At 40.7% G+C, this 26,310-nt stretch overlaps 1 protein-coding gene across 4 annotated transcripts in view; it reads left to right on the top strand.

The window, feature by feature from the left end:
- Positions 1-26,223, top strand: part of PDE7B (phosphodiesterase 7B) — a 155,849-nt gene extending 129,626 nt beyond the window's left edge. For all 4 annotated transcript variants that reach the window (XM_081907192.1, XM_081907190.1, XM_081907191.1 and 1 more), the window contains 10 exons: positions 1,978-2,129; positions 4,560-4,623; positions 6,009-6,104; positions 7,479-7,579; positions 8,891-9,022; positions 12,683-12,774; positions 14,290-14,434; positions 20,847-20,943; positions 23,092-23,172; positions 25,060-26,223. In XM_081907192.1, coding sequence (XP_081763318.1) covers positions 1,978-2,129; positions 4,560-4,623; positions 6,009-6,104; positions 7,479-7,579; positions 8,891-9,022; positions 12,683-12,774; positions 14,290-14,434; positions 20,847-20,943; positions 23,092-23,172; positions 25,060-25,274 — 1,175 coding nt within the window. In that variant the 3' untranslated portion in view covers positions 25,275-26,223. The remainder of the gene's footprint in view (positions 1-1,977; positions 2,130-4,559; positions 4,624-6,008; positions 6,105-7,478; positions 7,580-8,890; positions 9,023-12,682; positions 12,775-14,289; positions 14,435-20,846; positions 20,944-23,091; positions 23,173-25,059) is intronic.
- Positions 26,224-26,310: the final 87 nt, after the last annotated feature.

Here is a 26,310-nt window from a genome sequence, read left to right as displayed (position 1 = left end):
TTTTCCTTAAGGAGGAACGGGGGGAAAGAATGGCTATTTCCTTTCACTTACTCTGTAATCAGCCATAATTTTACACTTTGAAATGTATCTTACTATAAAACTACAGATAAGATTTAGGAAGCTAGGTTAAGACACTCAATCTGAAAATTCCTTAGATGGTTGATTGTCAAATTTATTACTGCGACACAATGCAGTTCTAGCATACAATTGCATTTGCAGAATGATTTGCTGCCCCTCTAGAGTCAGTGGAACTAAACCTAAGTTTTCAGTACTTTACCTTAATCTGTTTGCAGATTCAGCAGTTAATGTGCTGTCAGGTATCAACCAATTTGGCCAGTACAATGTTGTAAATTTTGATGGTTTCCCTACTGAATTTAGTAGGTTTTCAGTGGAATAAATTCCTGTCCAGTGGTCGACTAGAAACACAGTAGCTTCTCTAATAGTGGTCATTGGGTCTTTGTCTAATCTTCAGTGGAATTTCTGAACTGGATTGGAAAGCTTGGAGCACACTTCTTGTTCAGAGAGGAAACTCACAAGCAGAGGCAACTGCTGACCAATAAGCACAAGTCAGGCTGTATCCCTGCTTCCATTAACTCCACATCCAGTATGCTCCCACCAATGGACTGTGAACACAGAACATTAGCCACAGTCCATATCTATCCTGTAGATTATTGGGAAATGCTGCACTTTGATGCATTTCCCCCTATACCAGCTTCAGTCTGATTTGAAACTGTTAAGTCATATGATGAAGACATAAACACACCCTCTCCTCCACTTGTATCAACAGACAGTGGCTTGTTGAAGAGAGAGGTTTGGAAGAGATTGTTTTCTCTCTTGTAACAGAGAGGGAAGCAGGAGAAAGAAAAGAAAGAGAGGGGAGGAAGCAAAGGCTGCTGGAAGCCTAGTAACTTCACCTACACTGGCAACTTGAGCTCAGCGCAGGCTAACCCTTTCATGCACTCAAGTGTGAGTCAATAAATGAATATTACAACATAGGTGACTTTGAAATACATCAAACCATACTGATAAATACGAAAGTGGTTTGAAACACAGCCAGGGTAGAGATAACCTCATTATATTTTAAGTCAGTAATATGCATACAGCCTCTGTTAGAAACAATTGATTGCAGATTCTTTGGGAACTGGTCTCTCAGACTGTCTGGGTCAAGCCGCTTCAGTCCTGGCAGTCTGAGAGAGGAGGGGAGGCCAAACAAAGGGACAAAAAGAGAAGATGTCTCTTTTTGAAGTCAGACCCAGTAAATGGCGGGTAGCTTATGATGAACACTGAAACATAACCAAGTTTGTCTTGGTTTGTTTGGGTGCCTCTATGTACGAGGCCCAAGACAATTGCCCCAACCTGAACATCACCTATGTAAGCTAAGTTGGGAGACATAAAAATATAATGAATTGTACATTATCACGGAGCATCTTGTACCAGATACCATCTGGTCATGTGTGTTTAGTCAGTGCCACTATTACATTATTTAAATATAACATGCATTTTTAAGGATATTTTTCACACTTCTGTTATGACTGCAGATGTTTCATTCTGTTTGAAATTTGGCTTTGTTTCTATCTTCCAGTGCTCCCCTCAGCATGGTTTACTCAGCATTCCCTAGAACATTGTTCTATCAAATATTCATGCTGGTTGCAAGTCCAAGGTGTTCTGAATCACATTGCTTTTTTGTTTTTCACTGAAAAAACCCACTTAAATAATTCACTCTATCCTTATATTTGTTTTTCCAGTAGAACATGTTAAAGCATCCATGCTTTGATGCTCCATATCTTTGACAGTTTATAATTTGTTTTCTTGTTGCCCTTGGGAGAGTAGAATATAGTGGCAGAAACATATCTGTTTAGAAGAGAAAACCCCATGGTCCTAGTACTTCTGCATTTTCAGCATAGTCAAAATCTGGCCTTCATTGAGTTCCTGCTTATTCGTTTAGTGAAGATCTTTGTACCTGTCATTTTTCCACAGATACCATTTACTCAGGGGAAATTGGAACAAAGAAAAAGGTAAAAAGACTGTTGAGCTTCCAGAGATACTTCCATGCATCCAGGCTACTGCGTGGAATCGTACCACAGGCTTCGCTGTACTTGCTGGATGAAGGCTACCTTGGGCAAGCAAGGGTAAGAGGCATTTCCAACAAACTCCCTACTAAAGACTTATTGTTCTAAATGCAACAAAGAGATCAGCTGAAGATTTGCTTGAGTTCAACATGAAGGAATGTTAGATAAGTAGAATTGGATCCTGAGATAATTTAACATGAGGAAGTTCATGGAAAGAATGTTTCTCACCCCCTCCTCCCCCTGTTAGCACTTGCACCCCCTGAAATGCCTCTCCAGTGGGTCAGAAGCCTCTCCTGAACAATGTGTGCTACTTTGGGGACTGCTACTTTGGGGACTGCTGAGGGAGGGGAAATGACCCAAGTGTGTTGTAGCACACGGGTGGTCAACATGGTGCGGTCAATATGTTGTTGGTCTACAACTCTTATCAGCCCTAGCCAACATGGTCAATAGTTATGAATGTTGCAAGTTGTAGAATTCAAAAGTGTGTGACCCTGGGGGGCACCATGTTGGTTACCCTGATTCTACTATATCTTTAATCATCCTCATGGTCCCTTCCGACTCTGTGATTCTGTGAAAAGAAGCCATACCTTCAAGCAGAGCTGGCTCTGCCATTAGGCACACTGCTGTGGATGCTTCAAGCAGCAGTCCTATGGATGCCCCACTGCCTCCGCAGAAGTTCCACTGATTTCAGCTGTAATCGCACAAGATTTGTGAGTGCGCAATATCTTGATTGTTTTGGGTAAGATCTCACCCCAAACTGCAGAAGCAGAAGGGCATTGAAAGAAGGAGTGCCAGTGGCGCAACAGGTATGGGAACGGAAGGGCAGGGAAAGTTGCCTCAAGCGGCAAAATGGGATGCGCTCCCCCTGCCTTCATGGTTTCTAAAACAGCACTGGACCAGGTATTGCAGTGTAAATTAATACAGCAGAGAGCAGGCATTTCAGCAAACAAACTTTTCAATGAATACTGGTTGCTGGAAACCACAGGAAGGAGCGTGTTCTTGTGCTCGAATCCTGCTTGTGGGTTTTCATGCAGGCCACAGTGGTTGGCCACTGTGAGACCAGGATTCTGGAGTAGATGGGTCTTTGGCCTGATCCATCAGGCTCTTCTTACATTCTTATGTCAGGAAGTTTCAACCAGTTGAGGTTTTGCAAATGTGTCCCTGTTTTTGTCTGAAATGTTGGAGGGTACACAGTTGAGAAGCTCATTTCAGTCTTGGGCAAACCTTCAATTTCTCTTTCTAAACCGCTTAGAGACGGTTCTAGCGTTAAGCAGTATGTAAAATATATATGAAATAAATACATTTCTGAAGTCTGTGAAGCTGAAAGTGGAAAGCAGAAGCTGTGGTTCTTTAAGATGCTGATTCTTTTTAGAGAAATATATTTAGAGCTATGCTAAGAACTTATTTCAAGGATATATATCTGCTTGGATGGAATGGGATAAAAAGAAAGCAAGTTCAGCATAGCTAATTTTCTACGGTTTCTATGGGTGCTTCTAGAGAACCTGTTAGATAAGATGGTCTTGCTGATTTTCTAAATTGTTGTTAATTACACTACAGCCGGGATGTGAAACTATGGCCATCCAGATATTGTTAGACTCCAGCTCCCATCAAGGATGAAGAGAGCAATAGTCCAGAAATGGAGGGCCATAGCTTCCCCAACCCCATTTTCTGAGTTCCTCCCTGCCCCCAATAATGTGAGTTCCAATAACGAGCTTTCCCTATAAAAACCTAGTTTTGTTTACAGTGCTCTTTTCCCAACTGACAAATACTAAGCTATATGTAGGTGTCTTAGACTGCAATCTTATGCACAATCAGCCGAGAGTAAGGCTCATTTTGGGCTTGCTTCTGAGATTGGATTAGACATGTATAGGATGGCAGTGTTCGCTATGCAGGTTCCTCTCTAAAACTGGCTACATTTGAACTATTACTTAATTAAAACAAAGGTACTTACACTTTCAAATGTCATAAATGTACCAAAGAGTACAATTTTATGTACTAAATTATTTCTAATATATATATTTTTTCTTAAATTAGTATAATTATTTTAGGTTTATTATTAATTATTAAATCTAAATATTTATTGTTCTCCTTGTTGTTGCTATTAAATATATCACCTGCCCTTCACCCGGGACAGGTTACAACAAATAAAAATTCAAAATGCAGTTAAAACAGATTACAATCACAGGACCAGGGTGAGTCCTGAAAGCACATATCTCAGATGTCAAAGGTCAGGGCAAACATAAGAAAGTAAATAATAATTTGTGAGCTCATATCCAGAGCATGTGAAAGGGGATGGTTACTTCTGAACATATATAGAGTGCATTTCCATTACCACTGTGCAAATTCAGCCCACTTTCACATATCTTAAACGCGGGTGTGCAGTTTCCCAGAAACCATGAGCCCCATAATTTATAAAGTAAATTTTAAGATTTCACGTAAATCTGTCAATACTTATTTTGTACATTCTGCCTTTTATTTTTATATTCCCAGTATATGCTATCCAAAGTGGGAATGTGGGATTTTGACATTTTCCTGTTTGACCGCTTGACAAATGGTAAGTTGCATAAAATACCTTTCAGAGAACATTGATTCTTAATCATTGCCTTAAATCTTTTATTGCCATAGTTTTTACCTATGTCTCAGTTTTCCTAAATGAAGGGAAGGGTTTAGAAGTGTGCATAGCTGCAGTCACATCATGTATTGCAGAATCTGTTCCATACGGAATCTGGTGGCATGTGCAAACTTCTGAAAAAATGCAATCCATTTTCAAGAGCCCAGTTTCTAGCTCCCATGGTTGTGGGAAAAGGCTGACAATATATGTATGCTGAAGAGATGTCAAAAGGCAGTAGAGATTTGGCTATTGACACCATTATTCCTGGAATCTTTGAAGCATAGAAATACTCCTTTCCCTCAATTGCCTAGATCTTATTTTTTAAAAAAACAACAACACAAAAAACATATCCAGACCATTTTCTGCTATAACCCAGAATTTGTCTTGCAAATAATTTAAGAAAACTACAATGCAATTTTCTTGGGAATTGTTTTTCAATGTTATTTGGTTGAAAAAATATATATGCTATTATCTCCTCCTAGCTCTTGAAGCAGAGCAATTTAAATAGCAATCATTCATTTTAGTTTCCAGAATTTGCAGAACTTTTAGACATGTAGGAGGATATTCAGTGCTAGTTCTACTTAGCGTAGACCCATTTACATTAATGGACACTACTGACTTTGATTCATTAATTTTAACGGGTTTACTCTGAGAAGGCTGTAGTTGAAGACAACCCCTTGGAATTTTGAATGTGAATACAAGACAGTTCACCACACCAAACTATTTGCAAAAAATTGCTATTTACCGTACAGGCACATTGTGGGACCACAAGCCAGTACCGCCACCAGCAGTCTCACTGTCTTTAACTGGAGATGGTAGGATATGAACAGGGAATCTTGTTTGGGCAAGCCATTTAGATTACCCACCAAGCTATGCCCCCTCCAGTCCTATGGTCCTTATTTTGGGGGACGCTTCTGAAAATACCATTATGAGAGGGATTTTCTTGCCATTGAGGTAACATGAGTCTATGCGTTAACATAACTGAGAAGCAGAAGGAAGGTTTTCAGGCTTATGGAGCCTGCATTTCTGGGTCCCCAGCGGGACCCAGCTAGCGGGGCAAGACAGTAACACAATTAACAAGGTTGCTAAATACAGTGATACCTAGGGTTACAGACGCTTCAGGTTACAGACTCCGCTAACCCATAAATAGTACCTTGGGTTAAGAACTTTGCTTCAGGATGAGAACAGAAATCACATGGCAGTGGTGCAGCAGCAGTGGAGGCCCCATTAGCTAAAGCGGACCTCCAGAACGAATTAAGTTCTTAACCCGAGGGACCACTGTATGGGTTTTTTTCATCCAGTTAATGCACGTCTCTCTGTTCCCTCAGGAAACAGCCTTGTAACCTTGCTGTGCCACCTCTTCAATGTACATGGGCTTATCCACCATTTTCAGTTAGACATGGTTACATTGCACAGATTCTTAGGTAAGTACTTCTTCCCTCTCTCTAGAAATAAATAAATAAATAAATATAAATAAATAAATAAATAAATAAAATTTATTATTTATACACTGTCCATCTGGCTGAGTTTCCCCAACTACTCTGGGTGGCTCCCAATTGAGTGTTTAAAACAATACAGCATTCAATATTAAAAACTTCCCTAAACAGGGCTGCCTTCAGATGTCTTTTAAAAATAGGATAGCTGCTTATTTCCTTGACATCTGATGGGAGGGCATTCCACAGGGCGGGCGCCACTACCGAGAAGGCCCTCTGCTTGGTATAATATGTTCTTCTTTAGTGTGGGTTAGTGTGACATTTCCTTTATCAGTCTTTGGTAAGTTGAAATTGAACAGTTACATGGGAGGCTCGGCTTCAACAGCAAACCTGTACAATTCTCATTTCTTATGATAATGGGAGTGGGGAGAGCTGTAAAGTTGGAAAGTTGACCCATTCCAGAACTGGGATAAACATATTATCTAGAGAATCTTAAAATGCTAAGTTGTTGTTGTTTTAAGTGATAATCCAGATTCAGAATATCTGGTCTCTGCCTTAGTGCAGGGGTGATTTTGGAGGACCATATTTTGAGGCCATTTCCAGATAGGTAGTAGCTGTGTTAATCTCTTGCAGCAGAAAACGCAGGTACCAACATATTAATATTCATATAGAAAAGCAATCTTATACTGTATAATTATGCAATCATAGATTCTCCCCCTATCCCCCACAAATACTATTTATTTTTCTTCTGAATCCATGCTTTCATGAAGAACAATAAAGGGTAATTTATAAAATAGGCTTCAAAGCCTTTCAAAGTCTGGCGAAGCTTTTCTAGCATGTGGGTGCGTTTTTCTTCCACCAAGGGACAGTCTTGTAAGAGTGCCAAGCCACTGGGTTCTTTTTAAGAAAGAGCTTCAGTGGGTTGAATTCAAGACATAAATCCAAAGTTTCAAAATGACCAAACATATTTTAATCACATATTCAAAGAATGATTATGTTTTGGGGTAAGAGTCAGTGGTGTCGTGGTAAATTCTGAAGTGCTGGCACTCTGCATGACAATCCCTATACCCTTAGCCATTCTGTCTATGCAACAAAAATGAACTTTTGACCAATGTAGGCATTATGAATTCAGTGCCAAACTGAATTTCCTCTCACTTCCTCTCCTGCTTAACATCTCCCCCTTCTGGTTTGCTTAACATCCAGCCTGATGAAGAATTCTCTTGGACTCAAGAGCTTGCTCACTATTTTGTGACACTTTGGTTGGTCTCGACTTTTGAATGCTTCAAAATATAAGTGACACTTTAACCCTTTGCCTTCTAGCACTGTTAAGGGCTACGCCAATTGTTTATCTTCTTTCACTTCTAGTTATGGTGCAAGAAGATTATCACAGTCAAAACCCATACCACAATGCTGTTCATGCTGCTGATGTCACCCAGGCTATGCACTGCTACCTAAAGGAGCCCAAGGTAACCAAACTCCTTCCCTCCTAAGAATTGTTAAGATAATTTCTCAATAGGACATATTGATGCCATTCTACTAATGAAAGACAAATGCATTCCTCAAGATGTATATTGGGGGTTTTTGTTTGTGGATTGACTGAGTTGCTGTGAAGCAGAATATAGATTGGGATCTACTGGCAGATCTGTTGATCAGCCACAGTTTCTTAGTTGTTTAAAAATGACAACAAAATTACACAAACACACAGAATTTATGGAGCTCAAATGAAGAAAGCTGCAAGGGGAGGGGGTTCAGTGGGTCTACACTGAGTAAAAGATAGCTGACTACCACCCAAAGTATCTTAGACATGCATATCCTTTGCTTGGAACCTATAAGGCAATCTTAAATCCAGTGTCACCAAATCAATAGAACAGCTGATGAATATATCTGTAGGTATGTACTCTGCTTATGCAGCACCTTTTCCATTTGTTTAGAGCCCTCAGTTAAGCTATTCACAGCTACATTATTCATGAATGCCAGCCAGCAACAGAACAGCTGGATCTGCCTCCCCCCCCCCCCGTCATAAATCAAAGGGTGCTACACTGACTTTTGAGATTTGCTAAAATAATGCTTTTTTACAATGCACTACTTTTTACTCACCATTAATATCTGTCATTGTGGCAGTAGTGCATGAGGTCTGGCTGGTATCACGTGTATCTGCATTATCCTTTGGCAGATTTTCAAAAGGTATTTACACGTAACATCCACCTCCCCATTTGAACATTGTTTTGATTGCTGGCACCTCAACCATTTGTTTCAACCGAGGTCACTTCCAGGCATTCATCCTGATTTGTTTACACGACGTTTGTGACGTTAGACACTGTCAGCTACCTATTGAGCATGCATTCAGATTTGTTTGTAGGGAGGTTGTAAAATGTTGCATTGAGCAAATGGTATCCCACACTTCCCAGGGCTTTTTCTTGACACTTTTATGCAAAAGGTCTGGTTTTTATTTTTATAAGAAGGGGTTTTTTGTGCTAGAATGCCACATCGACTTAATTGCACAACTGGATTTGCTAGTATGTGACTAAATCCCACTCAAATATAGCAGAGGTCTGGAAGCACCCCAAGTGTACTGCTGCAAAAATCAATGTGGAGCTGTAATATAAACTCAGGAGCCTTTATGACCTCATCAGTGTCATGCAAATGAGCTACATAGTGAACTTACTCTGCATTGTCATAAAAGTTGAACAGTTTTATGGGCATGAGTTCGCTTAACTGTGAATGGTGAGCAACAGCTCTCATATTTCATTTAACCTTGATTTTTTGCATGGTTGCAGCTTGCCAACTTCCTCACACCTCTGGACATCATGCTTGGACTACTCGCTGCTGCAGCACATGATGTAGATCATCCAGGAGTAAACCAACCATTTTTGATAAAAACCAAACACCATCTTGCCAGTTTATACCAGGTGAGAATGTACTTATGTCTCAAAAGTTATACAGGTACAATTTTAGATTTTTATTATAGCTTAGCTGCATTTTATATTGCAGCACTACAATTGCAACGTTAGGTTTTCTATCTTAGGAAGGAGTCTTGTAAATTCTGGAACCATTTCTGGATACGAATCCTACACAATTCTTCTCCCTTATACAAACAAACGTTCTAGTCACCATCACAAATAATCAGGCATCATTACAGTGGTACCTCTGGTTAAGTATGCTTCAGGTTATACGCTTCAGGATACAGCCTCCACTAACCCAGAAATAGTGCTTCAGGTTAAGAACTTTGCTTCAGGATGAGAACAGAAATCATGCTCCGGCGGCGCGGCAGCAGCAGGAGCCCCATTAACTAAAGTGGTGCTTCAGGTTAAGAACAGTTTCAGGTTAAGTACGGACCTCCGGAACGAATTAAGTACTTAACCCGAGGTGCCACTGTATATTCAGGGCTGTCTATATGCTGCTCCTTCCTTTTCTTTTTCAAGTTGAGTTTTGGCACCTAGGCAACCCAACTTTTGTGAGTAGAACATCTGAACTTGGTAACTCGTGAAAATTAAACTGATTTGAATAATTTTTCCTGTTTTGCACAATACATTTTTGGGGGGTTTTTTGGTCTTGGGGAGAAAAGTGGAGCTATGAAGACACTGGAAAACGTCCCCTCACACTTTCAAACTTATCTCAGGTGCTATAAACTTTGTTTTTTTAAGTTATATTCCCATTACAACATTCAGTGCTATTCTGTATTTCTATGGAATCCTACCCAAAGCCAGACTTTTCAGAGAAGACCCCAGTTCAAAATGAAGAGCTGTTTCACACAGATACACTGTTTTACTAGTAACTAGTTACATCTTTGTTCCCTGTGCTCCCCCATCATCTCCACTTATTATATGGTGGATAAGTTACCTGTTTGGCACAGGTTAGCTAAATGACAATATAGTGTGCCCTCTGGCATCCCACAGAACCCCTTCCTGATTTAAAGTAGGCAGTAGTGACTGGGAGATGGGGCTGGAGAGAAGCAGTTGGCCTTTTCCTAGATATTCTTAAGAAATTGGAAAGTTTCAACTCTCATCCTCAAAACATAAAGTACAGTGTGCACAGAGGGGATTTCCAAAGACTGCACCCATGTCTTCAAAAAAGAATGTGAGAAGTTACCCACAGCAAGCAGTTGCTTTTGTATCTGAAATGTATAACTGTGGTCAGAGAACCTTAGGATTTAGTATGCTAGTACAAGGTTGTATTTTATACTACCTAATTCACTGGCCACTCTCACTTGTGCTCTGCTTGTTTCTGGTGAACTAGATTAGTGCAATTGAGTCTGTAACCAGCTCTCTGGGGAATCCTGGTTTTCTATTGAACTAATTGGGGATGGAGGGGGGAGAGAGAGAGAGATTCTCTTCAGTTCTCACTACCATCTATACTTTCTCCCTGGAGATGTCAGTTGTGTAACAGGCCAGACTGTCCTACACTAAGATAAAGCAACAGACAGGGCTATGAGAGCCAAGGCTATGACAGAAGGATGCTGAGATATCCTGTGAGTAACTCAGCTTGCTCTATCTGTTTTGACAAGCCATAGCCAAACATAGATCATACCACTGTGATGATCTGGGGCACTGCTCCAGACTCCTCCAAATGTCAGGGGTTCTGGATAGGAGGAAAAGAAAACTCTGAACATTATTATCCTATGAAGTAAATGCAGATTATTCTTTGAGAACTGTACAGTCTTCACAGATAAACCAAAATGTTGCATAATATCACATAGACATACAGATAAACTGCTATGTCAGGAATCTTCATAAGTATATTTTCCAAGTGTCCTCATCCTCACATGAACAACCACATCTCAGAGGGCATCCTATTTTAGGAAACCCACACCATGCTAACTTCAAAAGAAAGAATATAGAGAGCAATATCATAGTTCCATCAGAAGACGGACTCAACAAACCAGTTTACAAATTATAAAGCGAGCAAGAAACCTTAATCTTGTAACAAAACAAGATTCAGACTAAATTACCTCCATTTTTAAGAGTGTTCAATATAATTGTGAAGGCATATCTGAGGCATTCGTTACTATAAGGCTCAAGACAACATTTTTAATTAAATACTCATCCTGATTTGCTTTCACAAAGCTTATGCAGATCTGGTTTTTATTGAACATTCAGTCCAACTTGTTTGCAGGATGGTTATATGACAATGAACGTTCATCCCAATTTTATTTATTTATTCCATACAATTTAGATACAGCTTGATTATTTTTTAAAAAAAAACACCACTTCCAAGTAGTTTACAAATTTCAACCTGATTTGTTTGCATAGTGGTTATAAGTCTTCCTGTTAATCATTATCCCACACTTTTTACTTCATTTCCCCATCACTTTCCTAACTGCAAAAAGTCAGGTGTGTTTTTTAAGTGGATTTGCTGTGCCAGAGTGCTTTAACTCAATTGTAGAAGCCTAATTTTCTGGTATGTGGCTGAATGTCTCCTGGTTGCAGTATCTCAAAGTATGTGAAGAGCTGTAGTAAAATACCACATGTAAGGGCAATTTCAGGTGTGTTTTGAAAGTGCATGTGTGGATACAGTGTGTAAAAATATAAGTCTGATGTTTGTTTCAAGCCTGTTAGAACAGCATGCTTTAAAATGTAGCGTGACATGGAACAGTGCCCCCTATATCACTATCACATACATAAGGAGCAGCATCTACTTTATTTTAAAAGTTCCAAAACATTTTTAAATCACTTTTTTAAAAAATCCAACCCCCCTTAGCACTCACATGCCTAGTCGATGGTTCTTCTTACACATTTTGGCATAACAGCCTGTCAGTCATTTACTGATGCATGTTGATGTGTGCAAAAATGCTAGTTACAAATAATGAAAAAGCAGCATTTATGTCAAACATTAGACACCACTAAATGTGAGCGCATACAGGAATAAGGTTGTTGCATGAATAATTCCAGAAGAAAATGTGTTATTTCTAGTACATTCCATCATTTATGCATGACAAAGCTGCCTTTTGTGACCGGAGATTTCCAGATGGGAACAGCATGTACCAAGTACCATAATTTGCTTCCCAAAGTACAAAGTTCTGATTTGAGCCCCTGATGCCACAAGGACAGCAGGGGAGCTTTGAACAATGATGACAAGGACCTTGGAACCACAGTTCCCACTATGAAAAACGCCTCGTTATCGCTCAGACTTTGCCTCCAACTTTCATAGGCAATTACAAATGAAAACATGAGCTCTTGTTTTCTTCCTGCTTTCCTGCCTTGTCATTATAGATCACGAGGTACAGTCAGCGTTAATCATAGCAGCACCAGAACTAACATACAAAATTAACACATGCATAAGGGAATTACATTAGTTAGTTGAGGACTCATGATGCTGTTATACTGGTAAAGCTAAGGAGGGAGACCTGCTACCCATTTCATTCCAAACAACTGATGTACAATGGTTCAAATGTGTAATTGGAGCAATGTAGTCCTGACTGGTGAATAGGACCGGGGAATAATTCATGCAGCAACCCATTGGTCTGTGCAGTTTCCCATTCAGTTAGGGAAACATGCACTGATGCCTGTTCCTCCATTCATATGGACTTCATTGGGCTGACAATCTTTTTGGTTATTTGTTTCCTCCTCCAGAATGTCTCTGTTTTAGAAAATCATCACTGGAGATCTACAATAGGCATGCTTCGAGAGTCAAGGCTGCTTGCACATCTGCCAACAGAAGAGAGGTAAGCACCATCCACTAGGAAACTTAAGAAACATGGTATTTTCCAGAAAATTTTGACTCTGACAACTTCGTAACTCCCCTGCGTACAGGGAGGTATACAGAGTATTGATGTGAATGAAAGAAAATATGCATCCTAGGGATAGCCATCTGAAAAAAGTAAAATTACATTAAAATTGCCCAGTTTGACTGGTATTGCATGCATTCTAGGGTTCAGCTGAAACACACACAAACACAAATTTTGTATCTGAGATGAAACATAGTTCCCATTTCAACAATTGCAGTGATGGAAGGGAGTGTTTGGCAAATTTTGGGTGTGTGTGTGTGAGAGAGAGAATCAGTGACTGCTATTGTATTTTCTCAAAATTACCCAGAAATTTATTATTCTTGGGCCATCACCACCACACATCCCTTGTGGGTGCTCTTTTGTGCATTAAACATTTCTAAATAATGTTCTTGAACTGCAAGCCAGGGCATTCTGGGGGAAAACAGCCAGAGACAGCAAAGCACATTAAAGGAGAAATATGCTGCCACCTCTGACCCCAAAGTAATTTTGCAAGATAATTTTGTGCTGCCCACACCCACTAGAATAGCTTAATTTTCCTCATACATTTGAGCTGAACATGCCAATATTTAGTCTTTGGACTCTGCCTTAATCTATTCGCTGTGCTACTAAGTCATTTTATGAAACAATATACTTTTAGAAATGGGAACAAATTTCGGTAGGGGGGAGGAATTGTGGATAAAAAAATCTCCCATCCTTCTATTTTTCATGGACAAAATAATGTCACAGTTAATTGTCTGACTAAAGTAACAGCCAATAAGACAGACCAAAGAGAAAAATACTGGCTTACCTTATTTTGTTTACATTCCACTTAACCTTTGGGTATAGGGCAGTATATAAATTCAATAAAAAAATCAATAATAATAACCACTTGAGGCATACATGAATAGGAACCTTCTACCTTGGACCAGGGCAATGTAAAACATCCCGCTGCAAATAAAGTCAGCATAAAACAGTGATGGCCAAACTTGGCCCTCCAGCTGTTTTGGAACTACAACTCCCATAATCCCTGACCACTGGTCCCGTTAGCTAGGGATGATGGGAGTTGTGGTCCCAAAACAGCTGGAGGGCCAAGTTTGGCCATCACTGCCATAAAGTCTCAAAAAGCTTCTCTGGAAAGCCATACATTTTCCTTCACCACTTGCTATTTGAGCTCGTTATGATGAGAGAGACAATTAAGTAATTGAGCGATTCTAACCAATTACCAGGATGCAGTTAGTGGTCATGGGTTGATAGTTGCTAAACCAGTTCAGAGTGTTTGGTTCTGGGAGTGAGGAGAAAACTTTTGGAGCATAATTGTGAACAAGTATACCAAAGTGAGTTCAGCAATGGTGCATTAAATCGGATGTGCTAAATAAGGATTGGCATCCCCAAACACCAGAAGATAGGAGAGATGATATGAAGAGGTATTAATAATGCCTTGCTCAAAACACACTTTTCCTTTTTAAATTACAGGCATGATATTGAACAGCAGCTGGGCTCCCTGATCTTGGCAACAGACATCAACAGGCAGAACGAATTTCTGATCCGGTTGAAAGCTCATCTCAAAAATCAGGATTTGAAAATGGAGGATGCTCCCGATAGGCATTTTATGCTTCAGGTAAATGTAAAGATTTTCCTACCTCTTTCTGTGAACACATAACCCGTGTGTGTGTGTGTGTGTGTGTGTGTGTGTGTGTATTCATACATTCAATGTGTGGATTGGCTTGACAAACTGTCGGGTCCTTTTGTAATACACATGCAGAACAGGGGAACAGCATACCACTTCTCTCCTGCTACTTATGGAGCAGAGCTTTCCTCGCCATATAGTTACATCAAGATTGATATAGGGGCAACATGTGCTTGTGAATATGTGTAGCATTTGGGGTATTCTACCTAGGCTGCTCCCAGTGGAGGCATTTATTGTGCAAGTGATATACCCTGTTTACTCATGTTTAACAGAAGGGCTAAACAATGCAGTCATCATCCTGTAATCTTCCTATATTTCCCAGCACTACCTCTGTCATTTTACCTATCTCCTAAAAAAATCTATGATGAAAGGAGTGGAATAGCAGCACATTCCTTCTGCAGTTGCAGACAGGAAAAAAGTAAAACTGAGGCACAGTGGGAGTTGATTCTGGGAAGCTAAATGACATGCTAGAGATGCCATTACATTTCTGGTTGCAAAGCCATTTCATGTCCTGCACTGCAGATAAGGGGAATTCTCTCTCCTTAGCTATTTGCCTAGAGTTTAGGAAGGGGAGGGGGGTTCCATTGAAAACAGCAGGGTTTACTTTTGAATAAACGTAATAGGTGTGTTCCAGATGGAATCTGGTATGGCTTCAGTCCACTTGTCTCAGGCTGAAAGTGCTGGTTTTTTGTTTTGTTTTTTTACATGATTTTAAAAGATCAGAACACAATTGTGTTACAGTTCGTGCATTTTTATTGGTGCACCCAAGTAAAAGCTAGCCAAGCTCTCACCAGTGTTGACTTTTTGTTTCTTGAAAGCCATTTAAACAAGCAGGCATCGGTTTTGAAACATTAGAGGAGACAACAGGGAAAGAAGGCAACAGAACAGCAACTATTGAACATCACTGTAGTGTAAAAGATTCCCGGTGTTACTTTTCTGACTTCTTTTAAGGCTCAGCCTAATTAATTACTTCCTCTTTTTATAACTGCACAACTGTTTGGCCCCTTAATTACAAAGAGCAGTTTCTCTGGTTGCAAGGAATCCTCTGTTTGCAAGGTTTTTTTTAGAATGCCTGGGACAGAAAGGGAACTAAGGAATGCATTGCTTGGTTGAGAGAAGATGGCTGTAATGTCCTTGCATAGCCCCTTTTCTTTAAAAACTCCCTAATTAAATTGCTGCCTCTCCTAGAGGGAGTTGTTCTCACTCTCTACACACTGCTGTTTGCACTTTTAAGTTTTCGGTATATGAAGAGCACAATTACAATTTAACAAAATTCTAGTTGCCAAACTGCCTAGAAAAGGCAAACATTAAATTGCTAGCTGGGTTGTGAAGAAAAAGGAAGGACCTAGAACCCAAACACAGCAATGTTTACCGTATTTTTTGCAACATAGGACACACTTTTTCCCCTCCAAAAATGAAGGGGAAATGTGTGTGCGTCCTATGGTACGAATGCAGGCTTTCGCTGAAGCCTGGAGAGCGAGAGGGGTCGGTGCGCACCGACCCCTCTCGCTCTCCAGGCTTCAGGAGAGCCCCACCGCCAGCCCCACAAGCTCGGGGGACAGCGGGGAGGCGGAACGCCGCCATCCCGCTGTCCCCCGACTTGGCTAGAAGGCTGGCGGGGGGGAGAAGCCTGCTCCTCCCCGTCGCCAGCCCCACAAACTCGGGAGACAGCGGGAGAGGCGCAGAGCGCCATCCCGCTGTCCCCCGACTTGGCTAGAAGGCTGGCGGGGGGGAGAAGCCTGCTCCTCCCCGTCGCCAGCCCCACAAACTCGGGAGACAGCGGGAGAGGCGCAGCGCGCCCTTCCCGCTGTCCCCCGACTTGGCTAGAAGGCTGGCGGGGGGGAGAAGCCTGCTCCTCCCCGTCGCCAGCCCCACAAACTCGGGAGACAGCGGGAGAGGCGCAGTGCGCCATCCCGCTGTCCCCCGACTTGGCTAGAAGGCTGGTGGGGGGGAGAAGCCTGCTCCTCCCTGTCGCCAGCCTCGCAAACTCGGGGGACAGCGCTGGGCTCCCACTGCTTGCGGAGACTTGCCTGCGCACGCTGAGCTCAGCGCGTCCAGGCTTCACGGACCTCTCCGCAAGCAGCGGGAGCGCTCCCATGGCTCGAGGAGACTTGCCTGTTTGGGGGCTGGGGTCGGGGGAAGCTTGAGCTTCCCCCGTCCCAGCCCCGCGCCTGGGGGGGAAATAATTCCCCCCCCCTTTATTCCCCCCCCCAAAAAAACTGGGTGTGCCCTATGGTCCGGTGCGCCCTATGGTGCGAAAAATACGGTACTTGAAAGTAAGGCTATGATCCTCTTGCACTGGATTGCACTCTTTTAAGTTATGCAATTGTATTATCGTGGAATGTCAAAACTGGCCATGAAAAAAAAAGTGCATGCACACCAGTTCAAAACTGGGTGCTGAAATGGTGACAAAAGGCACCAGCTTCAAAATGTGAAGAGAAAGTGTGTGGTGACTATGTGGAGTCAGTAAAGGGGAGGGGACAATATTTCCCACTGGTCTATGGCCCATCGTGGTATAGACAGAACATAGCAAGATGCTGACACCAAACAAGTGCCACACCTCTGGAAACGTGGACAGTGAATGACATGTCAACTTGTGCCTTCCAGCAGAAGAGCAATAATTTGGCAGTGCTAGAAGCCCTCCATCTGGAAGCATTCCTAGGCTAGTTAGACTGAGTGAGACCACTGAGGTTGTGTTCCGTGGGGCACATATAACCCAGCCACTGTATTATACATTTCCATATAAAAAATCACAATATTAACTGAGATGGAGGAAATTAAATGTACATATATTTCTGTAGAGTACAGTGGTACCTCAGGTTACAGACGCTTCAGGTTACAGACTCTGCTAACCTGGAAGTAGTACCTTGGGTTAAGAACTTTGCTTCAGGATGAGAACAGAAATTGCATGGTTGCGGCGCAGCGGGAGGCCCCATTAGCTAAAGTGGTACCTCAGGTTAAGAACAGTTTCAGGTTAAGAACGGACCTCCAGAACAAATTAAGTTCTTAACCTGAAGTACCACTGTAGAAGATAAAGAGGCTGATGAGAAGTGATGCTGGTTCTGGTTACACATGGCTGAGGTTTAACTATTCTAGCAATGAGCATCATAAACAATGTTGGTTACTGGGGTGGGGTGGGGGAGTACTTGAATGCCTTGGTTCTCTCCAATCTGCTAAGCTCCCTACAAGAGTCACAGTGGGGGGCTTTTCACCTATATTTTTTCTCTGTTGGATTTTATATTACTTTTCCTCTCTGAGATTCATAACTTTGGCATTCATAGTTTGCTTTCCAAAGAGATTCTCTCAGCACTTGAACACAAACAAGTACCAAATTTCAGGAACCAGGCTTCTCAAAAATTAGTTGTCCTGCTGATGGGAACATAATAATTCCCATGTGCAGGGTCATGGGATGACTGGAAACATGTCAGCATGCCAGCCAAATTCTAACCATTTTCTGTTGCTTTAAACTAGGATCTGGCTGCATATATTATGGGAACATTTAATGCAGCATGTAAACTTTGGGGCTGAAGGTACATCAGCCTCTGTTACTGAGAGAGCTCCGCTCTAAATATCTTCCCTTTATAGAGAAATACCAGCAAAAATAAATGGCATCACATGAAAATCTTAAATGGATTTTGCAGATGTCTGAGTAGAAAAAGCTGCAATTAAACTACTTATTTTCGGTGGGAGGATATTCCCCACTTCTAAAGAGTTCAGCAAAAATATACAAGTCCCTTGTTCTATCAAAATAAAGCCTCACCCTTAATGCATTTTGTTTTCATTATAGAAGAAGTTCTGGATTGCATTTTATTGAATATTTATACCAATATAGCAGCAGAGATGCTAGATGCTACTATATAGCAGTTAAAGTGTGCTGCTATTCCTCTCCACTTACCTGATGTAGCTCCTCAGAAAAGATGTATTTAACACTTTTTCTTACTCAAGTGTGCACTGAAAGTTATTCCAGAGAGATGTATCCTAAAGCTATTTAAACAACAGTGAACTTCAGTTATAATGAATTATGCTGCATATTCCTGGTTAACTATGAAAATGATACAGTACAGTCCTGCACCTAGTTATCCTTATTATTTATCTTATCAGCATACTACTACTAATGTGCTGCATGGAACATCTAAGCAGACTGCCATGCACAATTCAGCAGGTGAAGCTTTGACAATCAATGTATCTCCAACTAGGAAGCATTTCACTCTGCAATTTCTGCTAATCAGGCATCTTATGAAAGGAGCACCCTGCCAGAAAAGAAGCTGGTAGCCCTTCTTTTTGCCAAGTATCTAGAATCATTTCCCCTAACTTTGTTAGAAGTGAATGCCAAGCCATCCCTAAATATTTCTAATCTGCTACATTCTACCTATCACGTCTCGCTTGGCTGTTCTTCAGAGGGCAGTGACAAAGCCAAATCTAATTTAGGCTCAGAAAGACTCAAATTGGTTGTTCTAGCTGTAATGCAGTAGGTAATAGGATCTTCAGACTAAGGTCCCACTATTATGGTTATTAACCTGAAATATAACTTGCGCTGATTGCTTAACAAAAGAAATGACAGTAGAAGATGCCTCCTACTTCATAGCTTTTAGTTTTTTAAAAAAGCTGAGATCATTATTCCATTTCAAATGGAAAGCCCGCCTGCAGACTGCTTAACATAGCTGCTACTGTGGAGGAGTCAGAAGAACAAATCACGAAGCAGATGCTGCTTCTTCGGAAGCATAATTACAGACTTACCTGTCTATCTTGCCTCTAGTCTCTCACACCTTGTACTTAATGTTCTTTGACCAAAATAGTATTTCACATGTTCATGGCATAGCCATATTTGCATGAAAGATAAAAGGAGACAACAAAATGAACAACTCCTCACAGGGGCTGAGATATTTCATGTGTGATCAGAAGCAGTATTTGGGATGAGGGAAATGAGAATAAAGCCACCTAGCAATCATAAAAAGAACAAGTCACACAACTTAAAACAGCTGTCCTGATATATACCCTCACCCAATGAAATAAGTCACTAGGATCGCAGCACGGTACTCAAGCATTCTTCCCCTACAGTGTCTTCCTGATTTTATCTTTAGCCAAAGGATATAGGCTAAAGCATTCTACCTCAGAAGGGAAATTCTGGTGTTGATGAACAACTTGTGGGGGTAAAATTTGGAAGTGAGCAAATTGATTAAACTGAGTAATGCACTTTCTGGTTGCTTAATGAATAGTGTATCAAGAATTAAGTGTTTGAGTATGAATGCTCTTGCTGTTCGCTCAACTGATCAATTTTGTGATTAATATCTTATGAGGTTTAATTCAAGATTTAGACTAATTAATTGAAAGAGCTAATGAAATGATTAATGAACTGATGTTTATTATGATTAAGTTGCAATGCTAATATAAGGACTACCAAGGTATCAGTAACTTTAAAAAGCTGAAGTTATGCTAGAACATATCAAGTAGTTTGTGTTCCGTCTATTTTTGGTCAAAGTTTTCAAAAGATTGGATTCACAGACCTGCTGTGGGCCTCCTGAATGAAGCTCATGGAACATTCAGGGTAGTTTGGAAACACTACCCTGATGTACCCTGATGTATATAGCATATCATGCAACAATCTACAAATCTAAATCCAGAACCAGCTAAAAATTATTATGCACCTGAAATTAAAGGGTGTGTTATCTGACCTATATCTGAATAGGAGCCAAGTTACGTTACAAAGTGGGAAAACTTAGCTGACAAATGGAGGAAACTCAGGGTAACGAATCTCTAGAGCCTAGCAGAAAATCATGACAATGGCAATACCAAAGTCAATGTATCATATATGGCAGAATAAAAACATATGGTTTTGCAGAAGCATTCTGGAAATTTTCAGGTACCAAGGTTCCCATGGACAAACCTGGATCCAGAATAATCCTTCCATAAAAACGGTTAATTAACATTTAAGACAATGTATTTGCTTTATGCAAAACAGAACTCTATATGTTAGCCTATTGGCTAGAATTGACTTTGTTTTATACCATCACTATTATTATTATTATTATTTTGACCCAAGTATTCTGTGGGTTATTAGGAGTGGGGGACACTTGCTTTTAGATGGTACTTTTGAAGGTGTGTGTTTATTTCATTTGAAGTTTCTTCCCTTTCAATTTCATTCTTATTCATGAAAAATCTAGTAACTCCCCAAAAATGTGCTGAATTAAACTTTTAATACTGGACTGAGCAATCCTGGTGCCCATAAACAACAGTGGTGTTCTTGGCACAACAGACATTAGGCCTATACTACACATGTGTTTTCAGTGTATGGAGTGCAGTGTCTTTTACTGCGTCATTCATACCTTCTTGTCCTTATTTCCAGATTGCGCTAAAGTGTGCAGACATCTGCAATCCTTGCCGGCTCTGGGAAATGAGCAAACAGTGGAGTGAACGGGTTTGTGAGGAATTCTACAGGCAAGGTCAGCAGGCTCATACATTTCACTTTGTGTTTGTGTTTCCAGTCACTCAATCCGGTTTTGTTAATGGGAAATGGCATTTACTTATCCCACAGTGCCCAGTGCTCACTTTAAACCTCCCACAAAAATATGCTGACAGGCCTCCTTGAATAAGTGGCTATGATTAAAGGGAAGAAGTAAGTTAATAGAACTAAGGCTGTTTAATTAGCTGGACTACCAGATATTGCCAACCTGCCAACCTAGCAGTTCAAAAGCACGTCAAAGTGCAAGTAGATAAATAGGTACCGCTCCGGTGGGAAGGTAAACGGCGTTTTCGTGTGCTGCTCTGGTTTGCCAGAAGTGGCTTAGTCATGCTGGCCACATGACCCGGAAGCTGTACGCCGGCGTCCTCGGCCAATAAAGCGAGATGAGCGCCGCAACCCCAGAGTCGGCCATGACTGGACCTAATGGTCAGGAGTCCCTTTACCTTTACCTACCAGATATTGGGCAACGATGTCTGAGTTTGCCTGCAAGCATGTATCATTCTTAAAATGCAGTTACAGATAGGTAGCCGTGTTGGTCTGCCATAGTCAAAACAAAAAAATTCCTTCCAGTAGCACCTTAAAGACCAACTAAGTTAGTTCTTGGTATGAGCTTTCGTGTGCATGCACACTTCTTCAGATATCTGAATCTTAAAATGCAGTCCTTACAAGTGACAAACCACCTGCAGAAGATAACATCTGAGGACAACATGAACCCAACTCACTCAGAAACTTTTCTGTTCTGGACAAATGTCTACTTGCCTCCAAAGTGAGGTATCATCTTGAGCATTGTGCATGTCATTAGAGTTGCTAATGATTAGAATGCACTTGTCAGGCACACCAAGGGAGATGCCAGTAGATCACATGGTTTCATGTTATCTTTTATTCATTGAGCTTCACATAGTCCTAATTGTTCCAAAAGGGCATTGCAAACATGTCATACAAAATTACAATTTGGTAAGTTACAAGTCATTACAAAATCTCTATTAAATGTGTTGTTGTTGTTTTAAATTAAATTTTAAAATCATTAATCTATGAAAATCAAGAGTCTAAGAATCTTCAGCGCAGTAACTCTGAATGACACAAACCAGGATTAAGTAAAATTTCCTAGGGGAAATTTACACTTACCAGGGAGTACATCCCATGGAACTCAATGGGACCTCCTTCTGAGTATCCCATAAAAGCCAAGAGGATAGCAAGCAGAATCAAGGAAGATATTAGAGGCAAGAAATGGAGAGAGAGAGAGAAACCTTACATATATCAGACTGTCATACATATCTATGGTGTGATTGTACTTGGTATGTTGTGTAGTTTTGATTGTACCTTATAAAGGTGGAAAGGGCTTGAAAAAGGTTCAGAAAGGGGCAACCAAAATGATAAAGGGGATGGAGCAACTTCCCTATGAAGAAAGGTATATTTGGAGCTTTTTAGTGTGGAGAAGGGGGGATATGCTAGAGATGTATAAAATTATGCATCATGTGGAGAACGTAGATAGAGAGAAGTTCTAAAAATACTAGAAACCATTTTCATCAAACGAAGCTGAATGGTGGGAGATTCAGGACAGGGGAAAAAGAAATACTTCCTCCTGCAACACATAGTTGAACTGTAGAATTAACAAAATATAATAATGAACACTAGGTTTAGAGATAAAATTATGGAAAATAAGGCGACCAGTGGCTACTAGCAATGATGGCTGCATCCTACCCTCCAGTATCATACAGGTTTGCTGAGGAGCAGCAGACATGGGGAGAGTGCTGATGTGCTCATTACCTGCTTGCAGGCTTCCATAGGTACCTGGTTTGTAGAAATATTGTAAGAATAAGTCACTGGACTAATGGGCCTTTGCTCTGATCCAGCAGGGCTTCTGGTAGACATTTTTAGGATAGCACTGTTAGGACGCATGGCTTTGTAAAGGCTATTTACAATGTGTCTTTTAGACAGCAGTGGAAGAGTACTAGACAATGACAAAGCTTTTTGTTTGTTTGCACACACATTTACAGCATCAAACGTGGTTAGTATATTAATAGATGTTTCTAAACTCTTGTTAACCTGTGTCCTGTATATCACACAGACACAAAAGAACCGCAACCACCCAGATAAGCCTTCAAAAGTTGTTCCTTCTTTCTGGTAGGTGACCTGGAGAAGAAATTTGACTTGGAAGTAAGCCCTCTTTGTAATCAGCAGAAAGACACAATACCTAGTATACAAATTGGTGAGTATGCAATGCCTTCCATCATTAGCCTGATCATAAACCAAATGGTGAAGTACAAATAGATTATTTATATAAAAGTTACCCAAAGTCAAATTAGTTTTGCAAACAATCCAGGAGACCAATTTAAGCTGCAACAAAAAAGTATATACAAAAAGTATATACATTTTTGTAACTAAAAAGTACATACAGGGCAGATCAGCCGTATGGAATCTTTCACTCGCATGATCTGATGCTTTGTCAGACAAGTGAAATGCGAGGATTGGGGAAGGAGACATTTTTAAGGCTGGAAACAGACAGCAGATGGAGAGCTGCATGTGGTGGTAAAAGTTCTTTCCCCATGTCCTGTTGCTATGTCAAAACCCATTTTGCAAAATTTTGAAGAAACAGAATAGTCCCAACACCAACTGAAGCCTCCTTACCAGACAGAAAAGTAGATATAATGTAGACACCATGCTCAGTGTTCCTGTTTCCAAATCACTTTCAGCGTTCTGAGGAGAAAAATCTATGTGTAATGGGACAGACATTGGTTCCATTACTAGCTATAATTAAAAAAAACAGAATTCATGACTACCAACCCAGTAAAAAAGGGTGCTGCATGAAGTACCTCTAGATGAACCTTGTTGCTTACCTTCTGCAACACAGCCTCAATTAAATACTTAACAAGGAAACAAAATCTGAAATCCTGTATTCGTGCAGGACCAAGTTGTTTGTGGTTTTCCAGGAATCCTCCACATCTTCCCCTTTCCCCCTTTGTACACATCAAAGCACATGTGTCTGTGAAGTTGAGAGGTGGGATGCACCCCAGTTTTGCACATTTTGAATAGGCAATTGGAGGATTTACTTTACCTTCACCTCTTTCAAATGATTCAAGTCAACTTCCATTCTCCCCCAAACCTGGATAGACTATTTACAAAGTCCTCTTAAGTCTAGGACAGAATTGAAGGACAAGGCTCGTTAGTTGAATAACTCAATGGTTGTTTTCCAGTTAAAAATAAATCCTCTGTCTTTTGGTCCTGTGCCTGCCAAATAAAAAAAGATAGTTATAACCTTTAAATGTTTTGCTCAAAGAAATGCTTCTACTTTTCTCTGAGCTTTGCGGTATTCAAAAGTTGGACCAGCTATGGTTAAAATCAATGACAGATTAAATTGTTTTGGTGTCTGTCTTCTTTGAGTAATTAAATATGAATGTACCCAGAGATCAAATTCAAAAAGATAAATGTCTGATATTTTTATAATAGTAGCAGCATCACATGAAATGTGTTCGCAACAATTTATGGCCCAACTCTAATTACTGTTTCAGACATTGAACAGATGTTTATCAGCAGTTCTCAGTTCCAGTTCCTGTTCACATTATAACAGTGGTCACCATGAAAATATACAATTGTAATATCCTTTTCTGGATTGTGCAAAGTAGCCCTAAGACCTCCTGAACTAGTAAATAAGCTCTCAGGACAGAGGGCACTAATAGATGAGCTAGGTCAACATCTCTGCAGGAATTAAACAAATGCAAATTTAATACAATTTAAACTTAAAATTGGATTAGACAACTAATTCAAGCTTCTGCATGGGGCAAGTCCACACAGTTCAAGTGGTATACCATTGCCCTTTTTTATTAGACAATTTCCATTGCTGAAAACAGAAGAAAGGAGTTGACGTAGAAGCAACTGGTGGTGTTGCCAGCTTAATTAACATAAATTTACATTAAATTTAAATAAATTGAAGGCCTGAAGCTACATGAGGCTCCAATGTTGCCATCTTCCCCCTGCCCCGCCCCCCCCATCACTGCTGAAGAAAACATGGTCCACAGGTTTTATTTCAAGCTTTGTACTAGCGGGAAGGCCTAGCTGACTTAGCTGCTGATATGCTCTGCCTCGTGTTTTCCCTCAGGCTTCATGACCTACATTGTAGAGCCACTCTTTGAAGAATGGGCCAACTTTACTGGGAACACACCCTTATCTGAAAACATGCTGAACCATCTGAGGAGGAACAAGACCAAGTGGAGAAGTCTGCTTCATAAGCAATACAGCAGCAGCAGGAGCACTGACCACACAGTCCCAATGACTGAAAATGAAGAACAGACTTTAAATGAAGAAGCCCCATAGTGCTGGCTTAGCACTCTGCTGCAGTGCTACTACCTTTCACAACAGTGAACAAAACCCCAAGGGGTCTGTTGGGCCATGGTCAACAATGCAGGAAGCGAAGAAATCAGGGAGGAAAGCCAAAGCGACAGATGTCCTCCTCAACTAAACCTACACCACTTTGGGGTTTGGCCCTAAAGTTCAGCCAAATCCCACTTCCTCATCTTACTATCTGAAGCCATTCATCACTTCTGATCACAAACTGCTTGAATGAGAAGCTTTTCAGTAGTGCTGAAGCTGGGGCAGTAGGCAGGTACCAACTAATAAGAGGATTAGAGGATACAGGCAAGACCAATGCATTCTTGGTTATCTATTGCATTCACTTTGGGTCATGCTGTGATGTGTGTTTGTGAATGACGGCTTAGAGCAATGTACAGTCTTCAGTCTGGCAGCTGGGCTGCACATTAAAACCCACCACCAGCACCGTCAGAAGGACATCTGGCCATGCAAGAGAAAAGCGTCTCATTTAAAACAATTAAAGCCTTTTTAATTTTTGTATTTGGTGCACTGGACAAGGAATCTAAGAACCTTGATGTAAGGTTATTCTGTGTACACAAAGCTTTTTCATGGTGGTGCCCCATTTTGTTAACCATTTTATGCCACTTTAGGTAAAAGACTGGCATTCTTCTCACTGCAAGAACAGTATTTCCTATCAAATCCAAAAGGGAAGAGTTGTACAGTTTAAATGTTTCCAGATGTCTCTTTTGATGACTGTATCTGTGACCTGTTTATATTCGCACATGTGTGTCTCCTGTACATATAAGGCGCTACTGATCCCATACCGAAATAACAAAGTATTATGGGAAAGCTACCTATATAAACAATGGCACTGTGAACAAAATACTTTTAGTTTTAGTATTGGAAGCATTTGTAAAGATGTTAGACTATTAATACACTTTTGTTTGCAGATAAAGGCCTTAACCTCTAGCATCCATTACTTTCTGATGGCTATCAAAAGTCATCTCATTTTAGTCCGGCCTGTTTTCAAGATTAGAAGGGC

This window comes from Podarcis melisellensis (assembly GCF_964234715.1).
Source record: "Podarcis melisellensis genome assembly, chromosome: 3".
NCBI classification, from domain to species: domain Eukaryota; kingdom Metazoa; phylum Chordata; class Lepidosauria; order Squamata; family Lacertidae; genus Podarcis; species Podarcis melisellensis.
Note: the sequence above shows the minus strand (reverse complement) of the source record. Positions and strands in the feature narration are given on the sequence as shown.